Here is a 19480-nt window from a genome sequence, read left to right as displayed (position 1 = left end):
TACTTGAGTGGAGGCCCAATGTCCTTCTGCTGCCTTACTAATTAAATAAATTTATGTACATAGATCTTTTTCCCTATAATTATATGTAAATGTATTTACATAGGTGCATGCCTGTATTGAGACCTCTATATGTGTCCTTTGACTCATAGTTCTTTCCTCTATTAAATGAAAATCATTTCTGTAGGAAAATATCATTGTAAAGCTAGGAAAGCAGGCAACGATTTTATATAACCATGTCAAACGATAAAGCAAACAACAATAAACAATAAGGGCTTGAATATCAGGATTGAGTTCACCTTATCACTTTTTACAATTCCTCTAAGTCAGTATGTCTTCCTCTAGTAAGTCTCCTTTCTCTGTTCTCCAAGTTCTTTTCACATTTCCCTCAGAAGAATCCAGAAGTTTATAGCCACTTTGAGCAGATATACCAGCCATCCACAAAATACTGCCCAATCATGAATTAGGAGGAAAACACAAAGCTAGTCAGGAGTCCAGGGCCTTAGGTCCTCAGCAAAAGCACCTGTGAGCAGGAGGCTTTAGGAATAGGTCCGGCTGTGCGGGACAGCCCAGAGCCAAAAACAGGCAGGGGAGAAAACAAATACCAAAAAATTCCAAACCCACAGCCGTCAAGTCGCTTTAGACTCAAAGCGACCCTGTAGCTCAGAGTTGACCTGCTCTGAGACTCTAACTCTCAATGGGAGTGGAAAGCGTCCTAGTTCTCCCTCGGAGGAGCTGGTGGTTTGAAACCGGTGACCTTGGCTTAGCAGCCCAATGCACGACTCCAGGGAGCTGCACCACGAGGGACCCTCAGGAAGAAAAAATATGGGTTTTTTTTAAAGTTGTCTTGGAGTCAGTTTCAACGCATGCGGACGCCGTGCGTGTCAGAGTGGAACTGTACTCCAGAGAGCGCCCACTGGCTGAGGTCTCAGACGTCGCCCTTCGGAGGCGACCCTGACAAGACACAAACTGCTCACCTCTCAGTTAGCCACCCGGCACATCATCATTTGCCCCGCCCAGGGACTCCTTAAGAAGGAAAAGATGGGATGGGCAACAGAAAAGTGGGTGAAGGGAGACGCTGGGCAGTGTAAGGTTAGATAAAACAATGATTTATAAATTATTAAGGGTTCATGAGGGAGGGGGGGCAGGGAGGGAGGAGGAGGGGAAAAAGGAAAATGAGGAGCTGATTCCAGGAACCCAAGCGGAAAGCGAATGTTGAGAATGATGAGGGCAACGAATGTATCAGTATGTGCTTTACACAATTGATGTATGTATGGATTGTGATAAGAGTTATATGAGCCCCAATAAAATGATTTTTTTTAAAGGAAAAGATGGAACCAATATATCTTGTGCCTGGTCCTGGAGAAGAATTTTATTTTTTTAATGAAATTCAAAATAATATTCATGTTCTGAAGTAAAAAATTCTACTTTAACTTTTGGCAAAATGAGGAGCCCTTACTAACCACATATGAATTCAGTATATTAAATAATATGCTGCAGTGTATAGGTATACATTTTTAAAATAAATTAAGTGTAGTTATTTTAATGTAAAAGATAAACCTAATTTTGTGAACCTAATTGGCAAATCATATTTTCTTCCAAAGTTCTGTTCACATAGCTCTTAAGCAAGCACCATTTCTTTTCTAGATCTGGAATATACAAATACCTTAACATGAAAAGGTATGTAGCAGTTTTATGTTTTCAAACATACTAAAAATATATATGAGAGACTCGTGATCCCCTGCTTAAATCCGTGAGCGGTGGTGCTGGGGGCAGGGAGGGGGTGCGGGGAGGGGGGCCGCGAGGAAAGAAAGAAAAGGGAGGTGAGGACCCGGATGTTGAACCGGACTGCTTTCATTTTCATTCTCTGTTGACCTGGCAGAGTTGGGTTGAGGAGCGCATCAGAGTCCAAGGAAGTAGGAACCTTAGGGCCCCTGTGCTAGGCGGAGTAAAGATTTGAGGTTCTCTCACCAACCTTCTGTTGAAACTCTTCCCCCAAATTATTTAAATCCTTTCCCAGATGTCTCAAACAATTTTCTAAAGCCCTCCTTGGGTTTGAAGGATTCACGCTGCGCTTCATATTTCTGTCTGTATTTAGCAACTCTGAAACCTGACGCCTTCCTTGAACAGAAACTTTGCATGATGCTTTTTACACTTTTTATGTGCAAGTCATTTGATCTTGTAACGCGTTGAAAGTTGTAAATACCATGTGTTCTTCTATCAGTTCACATATTGGTAGAGTGCCTATCATGTGGAAAAGCTGATGATTCCATACCCTCATGGACCCTCGGCTCGAATAAGGAAACAAGCTGTTCAGCAAAATGAACTCACAGTTTGGTGTAAATGTACTACTGCAGTGCTACAAAGAAGAGTTACATGGTATGAGAATTTGTAGTAGAGCATTTTACTTTCAGGGAGGTAAAGGAAGACTTTTCCAAGGAAATGAGGATTAAGCTAACGGGTTCAGGCTCCAAGCTCGCTGCCATCCAGTGGACTCAGGTCAAGTCTATTGGACAGGGTAGAACTACCCTTGTGAGTCTCCCGCATATCTTTGGGGAGCAGTCTGTGCATTTGGACTACTGCTTTTATTAGCTACCCAGAGCGTCTTAGAGACGACGGGTTAGCAGGAGTTAAGAAAATACAGTATACCTGATAAGCTACTGGAGAGGTTAATTGGGAGGGAGCAGGAGTAGGGGTGGGATAAGCTTGATACCACCGAGTAATTAGACCAGAGTGAAATTTAGCTGAGATAGCTGACTGAAGAGTGGAGGATTAGACCAGCGAGTCAATGCTGGGATCCCAACCAAGAGAGACTATTGTTTGTACTTAAAATCATTGATCCCCTCTTTAAGGAAAGTAAGAAGTGTTTCGGACTCTTTCACTAGTAAGCTGTGCTGTGCAGTTGATTCCCATTTGCAGCAACCCCATAGGACAGAATATACCCCTGTGCATTTCCAAGACTGACCAACTCATCAAAGAATGTAACTAACTCTTCTTGGGAGGAAAGTGCTTTATTCCACAATTTCAAATTACTAACCTGGCAGGTAGCAGGGGATAACCACTAAGGCACTAGGGCTCCCTGGCACTAGTGTTCACTAGAATAAACGAGCAACATACTTGTAACACTAATATCTCTGCATATTTATGTTTGGTACATGATAGGTGAGCTTTCCAACTGTGATAAATTGGAGCCGTTTGTGTTAAGAAAAAAAATAGAAATAGAAGTCCCCATATTTTCCAACTCAGGATAATTGTATAAATATCCTTCTGGAAATGGAAGATTAAGGAGTATTCAGAAGTCTCTGAATAAGGGAAAAATTTAATGTTTAACTTTTATTTAAGTTAACGAAATAACATCAATGAACACTAAAAATAGAAACAAAGGTTAGTTCTGATTTCTGGATCAATAATTTTACAAATGTTAAGCATCCAGGCAGAAACAAAAAAGATTTCTTGAAATTTGGTTGCATTGATATTTATGTTAAGTGTAATGTGTTTGAAGAAGATACAGACATGATTTTGCACTAAACCTAGTTGGAAAGAGATGACGACTAACTGGTTTAAGTAGAGGACAGTATAAAGAAAGATGCTTTTGAAATTTTACTTTTAATTTTATCTAATAATCTTTTACCCAAGGGATTATTTTGTGCGTAGGAAAAATTTGCTTCTTTCATTTCTTAGAATGAGGTAAGCTATGGCAGAGTTAGACACCTATCAAAAAGTATTGGGAATAGGTTAAGAAATTTTGAGTGATTTCAAAATATTTTCTGAGCATTTTCCCCTTAGGGCTTATTTAATACTAATTGCTAGTCAAAGTAGATGTAGAAATATTCTATATGGACTATTTCTCTTTAAATTTTGTGGTCTGCCATCAATAAAAGTTACCCCAATATAAATATATATATATGAGATATTCTTCAAATAACTGAAAAGATTTTGAATTTAAGCATCCTTCCAACCCCAGAGACTAAATATCTAAAAATGTGGTAGTCGTTTTCTTGTTTCTTCAGAATAAGTGTTTATGGTTTTCTGAATATGGGATAGAGTCAGCTAGATGAAATAGTTTAACTATAACTACAAATAGATTAGAAAGGTGAAATATATGGTTTAAAAATGCCTTCCAGTCTAGCATTTCCATTCCTAGAATTCTACAGTTCCCCTGAGATTAAAGAAGCCCAATACAATGAACGCTTAAGCTTTGTCGGGCTGGTTTGTTTTTTTTTAAGACCAAGAAAAGAAAGGTGATAACTTACAAGTCAGGGGTTACTCGGTCTTGGAATGAATCTGCGGGAATCCAGTTGGAGCCTTTCAGAAATATGGGAAGTCCATTGATCTTGAAGTAGAAACTCAAACCAAAAGATCCTTTGATAGGCTCTTCTACAAGTTCCACCGTCCTAAAATACACCTGTCATGAATAAAAATAAACAAATAAACAAACAATAAATAAATAAATAAATAAACAAATCCAAACACAAGCAGAGAGGAAGGGAGAAAAAAAGAGCTACCTCTTGAACTCACAATGGCACCGGTACGCTTATGTTAATTTTCTGTTTCCACTTAATGGGGAAATGCACATTTTAGAAATATATGCGTACACACAAAATACACTGCAAGAGTCATTTATTTCTCTGTTTAAAGGCAAGCAATAAAAACCATAACCCCAAGCCCACTAACATTGAGCCGATCCTGACACATAGTACACCATGGAATAGAACAGAACTGCTCCCTGGGGCTTCCAAGGTGGCTAGAGAGCTTTACAGGAGCAGACGGCTTCATCTGTGGTCCTGGGGGTGGCTGTTCAAATCGCTGACCTTGCAGTTAGCAGCTCAACATGTAACACCACAAGGGCTCTTGACAGAAACCAGAGAAGAGTAAATTATGTGGTCAGCTGTGGGAGTACCCAGCCCCCCCACAACTAATCACGGGTTCAATAAGTGCAGCTGTACGGTTGAGATATATAAAGATTATAATAAAGTCATAGAGAGTAAGAGCGATAGGAGAGAGTAAAATAAATTACTCAGACACATTTCATAGTAGCATGCTCACCTCAGCTCCTCTTGGTGGTCCAGGGCAGGAGAGAGAGAGAGCGATTTATTGCTAACCAAGGCTTATATATCTTTGGGGGGCTGTGCAAGCCCCCTAATTACAGGTAAAGACATACGCCAGGAAGAGGTTGGACTATAGGTATTACAGCAATGGGAGGGGGACAATTGAAGGGTACACATACATAGGAAGAGGAGCGATTAAGGATATACATATGACAAGATGGGCAGATCCTAAATTCATGATGGTGACCTAACCCTGGTAGAGACTTAGCCTAAGCTTTCAGGGGAAGCAATCCACTGTTCCGAACAGCAGGGAGTGAGCCCCACCTATTTCGGAAGAAACAATGGTGTCTGCTTGCTCAAGTTGGCTCGAGTCTTCAGGGAGATAACCAGGCAATCATTTCCCATTAGTTGCAAGCAGTGCCCTAGGTCTAACATATATATTTGGGGGAGTCGAGCTGGGGAACATGTTTTTTGTATCCCAGAGTCAGCTTCCTCATGAAAGACATTTGTACTTACATTTTTTAAAAACACATTTGAAGATAGCGTTTCAAAACTAGAGGGAAAATTATTTCCCCCAAAAGGAGGAAAACACCACCAATTAAATGGAAACACCTTTGCTTCTCATTTCAGAGATGTTAAAATGTACCTCTTAAGATCAGTGAAATACAGCACAGGGCAATTCATAATTAAACAACTCTCCAATTTTACTAATACATCCCGGTAAAGCCACTCTGTTAAATGGGTAATTTAATCCTGACTAATTATCACATTAAACTTGATGCTCACAGAAATCTTGGATTGGGATCGATGTGTCTGTGGCATCCCAATTGGAGGAAGATGGAATAAGAGCATGTTCACCTGTGCTATCATGGCTCCAAGGGTGGAAGCTGAGACCTTTGGACCTGTGACTTTATCATCAAGCCTCCCCGCTGTTGGGTATAGTCAACAAGACCCTGAATGAAGAAAATGAAACAATTTTGTCAAAACTTCCACTCTCCCTGGCTGGAAATTAGATCAAGGAATGAGTGAAGAGGTCTTACACCCATAAAGTCTAACCTTGAGCCCAGACTGCATACTTCTCTAATGAAAAATGAATGCTGATACATTTATCTGCTTACATCCACGAAGTACACCTATTCTTCCACTTTCTCCCACTTGCCCTTATTTATATGACTGTATATCAGAATCAACTATAGAAGTCAGAGGAGGATGAGGAGGATCTTGACCATGCATTGCCACACCTCCTTGACAGTTTCAAAATGTACAGAATGACAGTGAGGTTCACAGGTGAGATTCAAGACCCGTGGACAGGAGCAGGAGTACCTAGAGTGTGCACTGGGGTCTGCGGGGCATCACTAATTCGCATTCAGTAGGTCCTCGAGTACAAAACTGTTTTCATAGCTGCTCTCTGGGGTCAAATGCAATGTTCCGAGGCTACAGCTTACGTGATGACATCATCATTCTGGCAACTAGTGGTATGTGTGCATGTGTATTCTGGCATTCTGCTTCGAAGGTTGAGACGTAGGGTACAAAAAGGTGAGCTTTCAGAAATTTACTCAGCTTGTTCTCCAAAGGTTTATGGCGCTCTTACATATGGCGTCAGTTGTTCCCGCTATAATCTGTGTAATTCCATCCACAAACTCAGTCACTGATTCAATTCTATAATCTCGTTACTGTTCAATGAATTATTATTTTGAATGCCTCCTTGCAAACTGCATAGAAACACAAAAGGACTAAGTGCCTTTGGCTTCACAATAACCTTTTAAAATACAAACTAATAATAATTTAAAGTTTTAATTGTACTTGTTTTAATTTTTGTTGTTGTTGAAAATACCCATTGCAGGACATGTGTCCATTCAACAATTTGTACATGAACAATTCCGTGACAGTGATACATTCTTTAGGTTGTACTCTGCTCTTCTAAATTATTCCCCTGTCATTAACATACGAGGGGGTACCCCCACCCTCACACACACACACATACACACACACACACACACACACACACACCAGTAAACGGGAAAAGGCTCCGCTGAGAGGCGCTTTCATAGCACACATTTTTCCTGCCAGGCAAGCATCGAACAACTCACTCTGAGTTAGTGCATCCAGGGACGTCACCTGGAAATGTTCTTTCTGGTCACAGTGAATTTTTTGCATAAAAGCAGTTTTGTTCAAAACTCATTTTTTGTGATGGGTGATTTAAGAGAACAGCATGCAGCTGTGAAATTTTGTTTCCTGCTCAGGAAAAGTGCTGCAGAAACTGTTGTGATGTTGAACAGAGCTTACAAGGACAGTGCTATGGGAACAACTCCAGTGTACAAGTGGTTTTCTCATTTCAAAAAAGGTGAACTGTTGATTGATGACAAACCTCTTTCTGGACGTCCTCCAACTTCCCAAACGGAAAACAATGTCAACAAAATGCATGCACTTTTGCTCAAAGACTGATGATGCGCGAGTGAAGAGATGGGCGTTACCTTAGAGCTGGAGTCCCTTGGAGCTCAACTCAGTGAATTGTAAGGGAATTTTGGGAATGAGAAGGGTCGCTGAGAAACTTGTGCCTCAGGTTCTGACTGACCAGGAAAAGGAGCATTGCGTGGAAACAAGCCATTCTTTGAAAGAACAACTCTGAAACAACCCAGCCATTTTCACAAGTTCATTGCTGGTGAGACAAGATGCTATTCTTAAGTTCCCAAAAGCAAACTCAATCAAGCCAGTGGAAGACGCCATTCTCACCTCACCCAAAGAAAGCTCGTCAAGTGAAATTAAAGATTAAGATGATGTTTACTTGGGTTTTGTTGTTATTGTTGTTGTTGCGAGGGGATAGAGCATTTGGAGTTTGTTCTACCAGGTAAGACTGTTAGTTAAGCTCTCTATTTAGAGGTTCTGAAAAGATTGCTTAACAGTGTGTGACCAAAAAAAAAAAAAAAGCCTGATTTGTGGCAGACAGGGGACTGGTTTTGCCACCATCAATGCACCTGCTCACCCAGCCATCTCAGTGCACCAGTTTTGGAGAAAAAAAAACCCAGCATGCCTCTCTTGCCCCATGTACTTTACTCACCTGACCTTGCTCTGTGTGATCTATTTTTGTTTCTGAGAATGCAGAGGGACATGAAAGGACAGCAATGTGATAATGTAGAAGAGGTAAAGAAAAACAAGGGAGGTGCTGTCAGTCATCTAAACAGATGACTTTGGAAATTGTTTCCAAGAATGGACTCACAGATTTGACAAATGTCTTAAGTGTAATAGAGAGTACTTTAAAGGTGATAAGATTGTTTTGTTTAAATGTGGCGAAGAAAACGGGTCTTCAAGCCTTTAAGACCCCAGACGCTATCTCTTTTGATAGCCATCAGCTTTCTTCGCCACATTTGCTTATGCACCCGTTTGTCCTCAGCGATCTTATAAAAAGCACCCCAGCCTGTGTGATAATGAGGTGTCAAAGCGATCAGGTATAAGGCATCATCAGAACAGAAAATTCTTACCATAGTGAATGAAGGGGGAAGTGCAGAATGGAAACCCAAAGCCCATTTGTCGGCCACTGGAGATTCCCTCACAGAGGGGGATAGGGGAGGAGATGAGTCAGTCAGGGTGCGATGTAGCACCAATGAAGAATACAGCTTTCCTCTAGTTCCTAAATACTTCCTCGCGCCCCCTCACCCCCCACTACCATGATCCGAATTCTACCTTGCAAGTCTGGAAAGAGCAGAGGATGTGCACTGGTGCAGATAGGAGCTGGAGGCACAGGGAATCCAGGGTGGATGATACCTTCAGGACCAGGGGTATGAGTGGTGATACTGGGAGGGTAGAGGGAGATTGGGTTGGAAAGAGGGAACCAATTACAAGGATCTACATGTGACCTCCTCCCTGGGGGATGGAAAGCAGAAAAGGGGGTGAAGGGAGATGTCAGATAGGACAAGATATGACAAAATAATAATTTATAACTTATCAAGGGCTCATAAGGGAGGGGGTAGTAGGGAGGGAGGGGAAAAAAAAGAGGGCCTGATGCAAAGGCTTAAGTGGAGAGCAAATGTTTTGAAAATGATGAGGGCAATGAATATACAGATGTGCTTTACACAATTGATGTATGTATGGATTGTGATTAAGAGTTGTATGAGCCCTTAAAACATTTAAAGAGATTTTTTAAAAGACTGTTTAAAAATTTTAAATTCTTAGGGCAAAGACTGTACAGATGTGCTTTATACAATTGATGTATGTATATGTATGAACTGTGATAAGAATTGTATGAGCCCCAATAAATTGTTAAAATAAAATAAAAAAATAAAAAAGAAAAAAAAAGAATTAAGAATTGTTATAATATCTGTAAGAGCTCCTAATAAAAGTATTTAAAATTTAAAAAACATTTAAATGCATAGCTTTGGGGGGAAGCGGGAAGTTCTGGGTTGGGCACTCCATCGTAAACTCACCTGTCTCACTTAGGGTGTTGTGAAGGTGATCCTTCATAGATAGCTTTAAACATTTTTAAATTCTAGGACATTGCTCAAGGCATACTGCAAATTATAATTTTACTGAAAACACTCTGAATTTAACATTCTAAAATTCTGAAGAAAGAATCAGAAAAATGAAACAGACATTTCAGCGGATCCTCACTCATGGAAAGAAAGAATCTACTCCTAAGAAAGTAGATGAAGTGATAAATAAGAAATGAAATTATGATGCAAGTCATCTTTCTTTCCCTCAGCTTTATCAGTATTAAAAATTTACCTTATTGTGTCTTATGCAACAGAACAATTCTGAGTAGTATTTATAGTGCAACTTAACTTGTGTTGTCTTTTTGAGAACAATCACAGGGATGCAAAGAAAAGGAATTACATATTTGAGAAGTAAACATGAGAAGCTCTTCAAAAGCCATCTGCTGTTGCCTTTGACGCATCTTACAGGACTAGTCATCGCACTGACTGGGCTGGAGAAATGCACACGTTAGCTGCGCAGCACCTTTCAGGGTCTCCTGAATGGAAATAAAACAGCGTGCGCCATTTTCCCCTTAAAGATCTAACCTGCAACACGAACACTGGGTTGATTTCTCATGTCTCATATAAAGACTTATCCAAATAGGCGAGTCTTCAGAGTTTGATGGACCTCCTGATTGGCTTTCATTAGCCCACTCTCGGCAGGACAATTCATCAAAGAAGACCTGCTTTATACGAATGGCAACAAAATACACAAACATTTGGGAGAATTAAATCGCTTCTTTGAGTGTCAAGCCTCTGCTGCAACAATGAGGTTAACATTGGCCCTGAAGTTGTGGGTAACGACGCCTGGGTCTTCACGGAGTCAACGCATTGGCTCCAAATCGTGTGAGTTGTCATTACACCCTTCCCCTTCATCCACTTCATTGGCAGGGAAAATCAAAACACACCGCTTCACTGAAGAGACCCCTGATACAGCGGTCAAAATACGACTGTTATTAAATCTCAACCTGGAATACACATCACCTTAATACTCTGTGGGACGAAATGGGAAGGACGCCAAGCACCACTCACGGTGGCTGTCTTGAGGAAGAGCGCCGGGCCATCTCTGAGTTACCAACCCTCTGTTTCCAAAGCTCCACTTTTATGTGAAACAGAGGGTGACAGACTATGGTGATTCAGACATGGCTATCAGGTAGGTATTTTCTAGAAAGTGGATGCACGGGCTTGTCACTCCAAGGAGAATGACTGGTAAAATCTGTGATCAATGACAATACTCAAGATTTCAAGCAAATATTAGGATTTAGAAAAGCATGCACCACTCCCAAGCACTTCAGAATTTCTCGGTACTTAAAAAGATTTCTCAAGTGCGAGCAGAGGTTATATATCACTTGTAAGTTAGACACTCTATGATTATGTGTTTAATGCCTGAGACATCTGTAATTCTCAGTCAACTGGCAGTCCAAAATACCAATGCATTATATTACAATAGCGAACACAGGTGAAAGATTCATTAAACGTGCAAGGGAGGCCAATGGATTTAAATATACAGGATATGACAAGTTTATCTATACGGTTTCAGATTCTACCCTGCAGCTGACCTTTACGAAACAACCACTTGTTAAGCATTAGTGCAGTATCGTGGAATCTCCATAATTATCTGAAGGAGTACTAAAGTATTCTTCCTTCTCCCAACTTCATATTTGTATGAGAGCACATTGTCCTCATATATTTCAACCACAAAATATTGCAAATTGACTGAATGCTGAAGCAGATGAGAACCCAGCTGTTTTCTGTTGAGCAAGATATTAAAGAAATTCATAAACCCGTAAAACAAACTTATTAGTCTCACTATTTTTAAAATATATTTTTATAAAATAGGTCATTTATACTAACTTATGATGTATTTTTTATTCCTGAAAATTCATATTTTTCATCTTACTACAGTAAATATCAATACATATAGCCTACATAAACAATAGCACTTTGGGGTCCCCATAATTTTTGATAACATTAAAGAGTCCTGAGTCCAAACAATTTGAGAATCACTAATCTAGAAAATAGAAGCCCTGATGGAGCAGCAGGGTTCCCAATAAACTGCTAACCACAAGGTCAGCTGTTCGAACCCACCAACCATTCCCACAAGAGCAAGAAGAGGCCATCTGCTCCCATAAAGATTTAAAGTCTCAGAAACCTAAAGGGGGAAGACCCTGTTCTATATGTATCAGGATTAAGTCAATGGTAGTTGGTAGTATCTTGCTTTTAATCTAGAAAATAGAATTTACATTGATTTCTTAACATCCACTAATACTAGGTGGAGGACGGATGGCGTAGTGGTTTCACGTCCGGCTGGGATCTGCACAGCCGGCAATTCAAAACCCCACAGCTCTGCCAGAGGAAGGCTGGCCTTTCTATTCTGGTAAAGTTATGGTCTCGAAAGTAACAGTGGGTGGCTATGAGTCAGTATTGACTTGATGGCAGTGAGTTTTTGTTTGGTTTGGTATTAATGTTATATCTAAAATTCACTATAGAATGCAACACCTTCTTTTTCTTTTCTGGTGAAAAAAAATCGATCCCTAACTTCCAACTCCTGGAATAATCATTTTATGACATGGGTAAAACTGGAGCCACCTGAAAATGTCCTCTGAGATGCAGTAGCTTGGTGGGTCCTTTCCCTCTGGGCATTCTCTGACAGGTTAAAGGCAGTGAGGTGATGATTAGTATCAGTAATTCCCCATTTCCACCAGCAGTCTGGCTCAAAGCCTCCTCAGATTTTACTTCTGAGAATATACTGGACTCTGAAAGAGGTTTCTTAAAATGAGCCCTAGGCAACCCAAATTGACAACCAGTGAATATATCACCTTGTCCTGAGTTCAAAGTTTTTAAAACAACCCAACAAAGCAAATTACATTGGAAATGAAACAGAAAGGCATAAACCATTAAGAATCGAATTGTATAAATGAAGCAATTTAAATCTAAATTTTTTCAATTTCCAAAATCTGTTGTTGAAGGTTTTTCCCAGCTTCTCACAAGATAGGTTTTCATATTAACTTCATAAAGACTTCATTTTCAAAACAGAAGTCTTAACTTAAAAAGGGCAGGATTGCTGAATTCATTCCTTCAGACAGGAGTTAGGACTATCTAACTGCAGAGTTCAGGAGGTGCGTGACCGAGGAGTAAATACTGTACTTCTCAAATGTCTCTCCTTGGCAGACCAAGCAGATGATAAAGCCATGAGTCACTGGTTCATACGCCAAGTGCTACTTCTCAGCTGTTTGTAATCAGACACTTAAAGGCTGTCAGAGAATCACTGGGCTTTCAGAGGGGTGATTTCATACTTTTTTAAAAAAAACCTGAATGTTGGAATGTATTACCTGAAAGATTTTTCAAGTAATGTTCATGGATTTCTAAAATATATCTTAGAAATCACTTCACGTCAACTCCCATGCATTTTGAGAGGCAACTCAATGCGGCATTTCTGTCTTTGCTGTGATCCCTTTCCTACTGCTCTGCTCTGACTTGCAGAAAGACCAAGAAAAGAAGCTCTGGGTCCCCACAAACGGGCCGGTGGAGCAGGATATAAGGTGGGTTCTCTTTGCTTTTCCCTTGCGCTTTGCAGGACACACACCAGAAGCTAACATTGAAGTTGATGTCAGCATAGTTATCTCACATCCGGTAGCAAGTGGGCTATCTTGCATATCCAACATTTCTATCTTCTGTGACAAAATTAGTTTCAGTAGTAACAATAACATTGGATGATGAGTCCTAATAACCAGAAAAAAGAATGCAGATAGTGAACATTTTTCTTTTCTTATATTTTGTATGTAACTATACATACAGTTAAAAACAGAAATAAAATAAAACAAAAAAACACCTTAAAGTAAATATGAGAGTATAAAAAGGGGGAAGTACAGGAGCCCTGGTGGTAGAGTGTGCTAAGCTGTGGGCTGTTAACAGAAAAAAAGGGACAGTAATGGATGTATTTATTTTTCACATGCTCTGAAAAAAGCAGAACAAAACTACATATTGGCTTCTTGTACTAATGAATAATTTTTTCTTTTGAACCTTGAGTTCTAAAACTCTATCAACATCATCAAAATAATTCTTGATTTTATATATATATATATATATATATATATATATACACACGCACACACATATGTACTAAGGAGCACAGCAAGATAAGTCAATGTGGCTTCATACGGCTGACAAAAAAAACATTTATTTATTTTGACTTTAAAATGTCCTTTTAAATGAAGCCAAATAGACAAGTATATAACAAAGGCATTGAATATAAAGATCAACTTGACAGGTAGTCTTATAAATCGCAATCCACAGGAAATTCTGAAAAATGTGATCTGTGTCTTTGTTCCTCGAAGCTAGATTCGAGCATCTCACAAATATCTGAGTAAAAATGTCAACTTTTAAATTCTTCTGCAAAGATCACAGAAAATGCCTGAATCATAGGGAATATAGATATTACTTAATTTACTGCTTTAGAACAAATACCTGGTTCTTTATGAAAATGACTGGGGCATTAAAACATTGCTACTAGGATTCCTCCAGGCAATGTAAAACCAGCATTTTTGTTGCCTCTACTGGCACTCTCCCTCAGAATATCGTTTTTCCTACTTTTGGTTATTGCAAGGTTAGTAGTCTTCCCCACACTGCTGTGCACGGATCTTCAAAGAAGAGTTAAAATTTGATTTGTCACTGGAGGTGGTTCAAGGAGGACTCTAGCTCTTTGTAAACATGCTTGTGTCTGACTAGCCACATCTAAAACTCCAGGAAACAAGATCAGTCAGAAAAGAAAAATTGCACTCGGCAAAGAGTGGCATCTTAGCTGATCCCGGGTAGCCACAGTTCCATTGAATCATACACTGCCAGCGTTGACATTGACGGGCTGACACGGTTTCAGAATGAGTATTCCATCTTGTCTTGGAAGATCTCTCTGCAGTTTTTTCCAGCAATGAGGTAAGATGGAAAAGAATGAGTAAGTTTTTTCCAGATATCAAAAAATCGTTTCACACGAAGAAACACCTCCAAAAGGCTGAATTCCACAAGGTTCAGAGAATTATTTCCATAAAGTTGAAATAAAATTTGGTTTTCTGAATGAAACCCACTGTGATTTTCTGAATGAAACCCACTGTGAAGATGAACCGCACACTCATTATCATACCCTTGGCCACTGCGGAGGTTTCAGAAACAGTGGTCAAAGAAAGAATGGGCGTCCGGGACTACCATTTGGGGACACCCTCAAAGCAAGAGATGCGAATCCAAGTCCAATGGCCTTCAGATAGCAGTCACCTGCTTCTTTTCGTATGAGGGCCTTTCAGCCTTCAGTCCAAAGGAGCCTGTTGGTTCCTTAAATGGGCTACAGGTAAGTTTGCTTCGTGGGATTTACACAATGGATCCTTCTGCTGTCACTTGTGAAAGATGTGGTGGGCCACAACAAGGACAGCGTCTGAGCTTGCAGTATTCTATAGCACACGGCCTGGGTCCGCAAAGGCTGCTGGATAGAAACTAGAACATGGTACTAGACATATTCTCCCCCTGGGTTCCATAGAAGCACTGCTACCTCATTATAATGATAGGTGTTTGCTCCACTAGGTTTCCCGCCAACAGAAATGTAACTGCCTTTTCAGAGATATGCATGCCTTCCTCCCCATCTTGGCTTGAGTTTCCAGACTAAGGTTCATTTGTCACTCTTGTAGGAGTGTTTGCTGGTTTGGGATGCTGTTAGTACAATATTTTATAGCAGCAAAAGAAAAATCTTCTCCCTCTCCTCTCATCTTGAAAGATTGACCCCAGCTTAGGCAAGGTCTCTGTCGAAGGGGGTTTTAAGACAAATAAAATCACTCCTTTGAGCTGATGCCAACTCATACATACTTATAAAGGAGGTGTCTAAGCAGGCTCTTTGCCTCAGTGCTTGGGAGATAAGATTAGGAAATTGCAGGACCTGAGTGCAGAAGTATGCCCCTCATCTTGGTGTTTGTCCTTGCAGTAGAGAACTAACTCATACAATATTTGTCCTTTTGTGATTGACCAACTTCATTCAGCATAATGAATTCCAGGCCCATCCATGTCCCGAGGTGTTTCATGATCCCAGCACTGTTTTTAAGGGATTCATGGTGTTCCATTGCGTGTGTACCAGGTTCTTTATCCATTCTTCTACACGTATGCACTTTGGCTGTTTTCAACCTCTTTCAATTGTAAACTGTGACACAATGAACATGCGAGTTTCCTTGCTTTCTTACAACATGTGTTAGTCTGGTAGGCATGGTTCTGCCTTTGTGAATGAGTGTTGTTTAAAGTTTTGCCCTTCTACCAACCCCATTGTTTGTGTAAACCGTGTGGTAACTTTAGAGTTAAATCTGTATTGATCAGAAATTCCTGTATTACTGTTTGAAGTTGGCCCATATTTGTACAATTTCCTATTTTCGACATCACTTTAAATTCTATACCATTGGCTAAATTAGTGGCACGATCAATAGAATTACAGTACGTCACAGGGGTGTGATTTATAATGTTCTCTATCATAAAATGGTAATGATGTCTCTAAAGTGAACCAGAAGCATAAATAAGCCATAGATATAAATGGATCTGAGGCTCTCACAAGAACAATTGGTTCTTATGGCATGACCGTGCCACTTGATGCTCACCCTCGTGAGAAGATCATTTAATACATAGATGCAATAACAGTTCCTTGTGCGCTTCCTTTCCATCCTGGTCCAGACACTATGGCTCGTGGTGAGAAGAAGGGCCGTTGGACTATCAACGAGATCCTAACCAGAATATACCATCAACATTCGCAAGTGTATCTGTGCTGTGGGCTTCAAGAAAAGTACCCCTCCAGCACTCAAGGAGATCAGGGGGTTTATCATGAAGAAGATCGGAACACCAGGTGTATGAATTGATAGCATGTTCAATAAAGCTGCCGGTGCCAAAGGAATCACGAACGTCCCGTATGTATCCATGTGTGGTTGTCCAGGAAACGTGATGAGGATGGATATTCCCCGAACAAGCTCTATACACTGATTACCTACGTGCCTGTCACCAATTTCAGAAACCTACAGACAGTCAGTATAAGTGAAAACTAGTGGCTGAGTATCTAATAAGGGTTCTAAAATGGGGAAGAAGAAGAAGAAAAAAAGATATAGATGTTATAGCAAAGAGTGATGAAGAAACTAGATGGTACCAGCTATCAGAAAGAGTGTTGGCCATTCCACCAGGGAGGAGGTCACATGTAGATCCTTGTAGTCAGTTCCCCCTTTCCAACCCACCTTCCTCCACCCTCCCAGTATCGCTGCTCTCACCACTGGTCCTGAAGGGATCATCCGCCCTGGGTTCCCTGTGTTTCCAGTTCGTATCTGTACCAGTGTACATCCTCTGGTCTAGCCAGACTGGTAAGGTAGAATTGGGATCATGATAGTGGGGAGGAAGAAACACTTAGGAACTAGGGGAAAGTTGTATGTTTCTTCATTGCTACGGAGACGTTGGACAGGGCAAGATATGACAAAATAATAATTGACAAATTATCAAGGGTTCATTAGGAAGGGAAAGTGGGGAGGGCGGGGAAAAATGAGAAGCTGATGGCAGGGGCTTAGGTAGAGAGCAGATATTTTGAGAATAATGAGGGCAATGAATGTACAAATGTGCTTTACACAATTGATGTATGTATGGATTGTGATAAGAGTTGTATGAGCCCCTAATAAAATGATTTTTTAAAGCTGTAAGAGCCTCAATAAATTGATATTTTTAATCTTAAAAGAAAACGTTTTGAGTTTATCTCAAAGCTCAAAAAACACATTTAAACAAAAAATAAAGAAGAATCGCTTCTGGGGTCATGGAAAGCTTTTCTTCAAACAAGCAGCGATCTAAATGAGGTGTCAACTGAATCCATATGGAAGAAGCACACCAGCCTGTTTGACACAAGGATTATAAATCTAAAATTCAAATCCAATGAAAGGAATAGTATTATTCCTTAATAATACTTAAATTGCGACTGTCTGCTTTGCAGAAGGCTATAGGTGGGAGTGAAAGCCCAACAGGGTCACCACATGGCTTAAGTCTCCAGTGAATTCTCTCTGACCATCGTTGAGGGATATGAAGAGGCTTGTTATCAGGCAGGGAGCATTGCAACATCAATTAAGGCAGATGTAGTTAAATTAAAATGCAAAATCTTACCATTTGAGCTCCCTTTTGACCCACTTTAAAGCTCTTTCCGTTTTTATTTTCTGCTTTCTTTTGGACTGAGGTTTTTCTATGTTTTGTCTAGTCATTGTTTGAGTTTGTTTGCTTGCCTCCTGATCAAAGGTGTTTTGTAGGGTTCTCGGTCTATGAAATCCAGGACAGGGAGATCAAGGGGCACAGTAAGTGGGGTGATAATTGCCATGGGGCATGGCAGGGGAGTACAGGGGTAAGCAGGAAACTAGAAACAGTAAGTGCAAGAAGAACATCTTCTGAAATTGTGCTGATTATTACACAAATCTCCATATGACTGAAAGATGAAATTGTGCGAAATATGAAGTAAATGCCAAGAAAACTATTTTATTTTTTTAAACACAACATGGATTAATGTGGAGGGCATGATACTGAGTAAATAAGGCAATCACAGAGGACAATATTACATGATCTCACATTTGTAAAAAGACAAGAATAATTACACATTCGGAGAGTCCTGCTCTTTGGTGGTTACTAGCGATGGGAGAAGAAAGAGGGGAGGTCGCCTTCTAGATGGTAAACCGTGTGCTATTTTGGGTGATGGGAAAGGCAAGGCTGAGTGCAGGTGAAGTGTGCACAGCTTGAACACAATCCACGAGGACAGCAAGAAGTGCACGGGAATAAGGACTATGGTCGGTTACGCACTGCAGTATCTATAATGCTGCAACAACAGCAATACCAACCAAAAATATGCAGCCAGTTACATAGGCAGATGTGTACATATATATTAGAAGGTTTTGAATTTTTCATTAAAAAAAAGAGAAAGAAAATGTTCTGAAATTGATTGTGGCAATGGTTGTACAATTCCTCTTGACATGATTGAACTATTGAATTGTATGATATGTGGATTATGTGCCAATAAAATGGGGATTTTTTCTTTTGTAACTTCTTTGTTCTGTGAGCTTTCTTATGCCCCCTCAAATGTGTACAGGAAGACATATGCTAGTGATGGGGATGTGCATGTACAAGTGTGTGTGCATGCATATGAGTGGCTATGTTTGTGTGCGCTGCGTCTGTATTGCTGTACATATAATAATACGTGCTGAAGGCACGGTTACAGGTACTTCCTGGACATAACCAATTACCTCAGAGATCGCTTTACTGGATCTGAAGGCTTAGGGCCATCAGCGCATGGGACAACTTGGTCAACTTGCACAGCATTGCTCGTAAAGTTTGTGTTCTGTATTCTACTTTGGTGAGTAGCATGGGGGATTTATATGGGACCATCTATGAGATCCCTATTGTTCTCTATTCCTCTGGCGCCAAAACGAAAGAAGGAAAGCAAATACTCAAAACAGGAACTACTTGAAAGGACTAATTAACTCAACTCGCTGCCATCAAGTCGGTTCCGACCAACCCACAGCGACTCTACGGACCAAAGGAGAAGTGGCCCTGTGGGATTCGGACCCTAACACTCCTGGAGGAGAAAGGCTCATCTTTCTTTGCCGTGAGTAGCCCACCCCGTAAGCACCGAGCCCTCAGGACTTCCCTGAATCACACGCTCCACCCCGAGACTGGACAAACCAGAGCCTGGCTGCCACCGCTGGTCGCTTTCACCAGGACATACTGACTGGGTCCAGACAGAACGGGGAGTGGGGATGTGGGCGGCAAGGAAATGCAAACTCTCTGTCAAAGTCAGACTTCTTCAACCAGGAGAAATTAGAGGGACACCTCCACCCTCCACTATCACTCTGAAATACACTGTCGCCCCCAGAAACACTTTTCCGCTAAATAACAGATTGGATGATAAAATAAACAATATCACCAGTGAGTTCTGTGCCACTGAGC

At 40.6% G+C, this 19480-nt stretch overlaps 1 protein-coding gene across 1 annotated transcript in view; it reads right to left on the bottom strand.

Moving 5' to 3' along the window:
* MANBA (mannosidase beta) overlaps positions 1-19480 on the bottom strand; it is a 150840-nt gene that overhangs the window by 55518 nt on the left and 75842 nt on the right. Inside the window, exon 8 of the mRNA XM_075543981.1 lies at positions 4251-4402. Within this exon, the coding sequence (XP_075400096.1) occupies positions 4251-4402 (152 nt within the window). The remainder of the gene's footprint in view (positions 1-4250; positions 4403-19480) is intronic.

The sequence above is a fragment of the Tenrec ecaudatus genome, chromosome 3 (assembly GCF_050624435.1).
Source record: "Tenrec ecaudatus isolate mTenEca1 chromosome 3, mTenEca1.hap1, whole genome shotgun sequence".
Classification (NCBI taxonomy): domain Eukaryota; kingdom Metazoa; phylum Chordata; class Mammalia; order Afrosoricida; family Tenrecidae; genus Tenrec; species Tenrec ecaudatus.
Note: the sequence above shows the minus strand (reverse complement) of the source record. Positions and strands in the feature narration are given on the sequence as shown.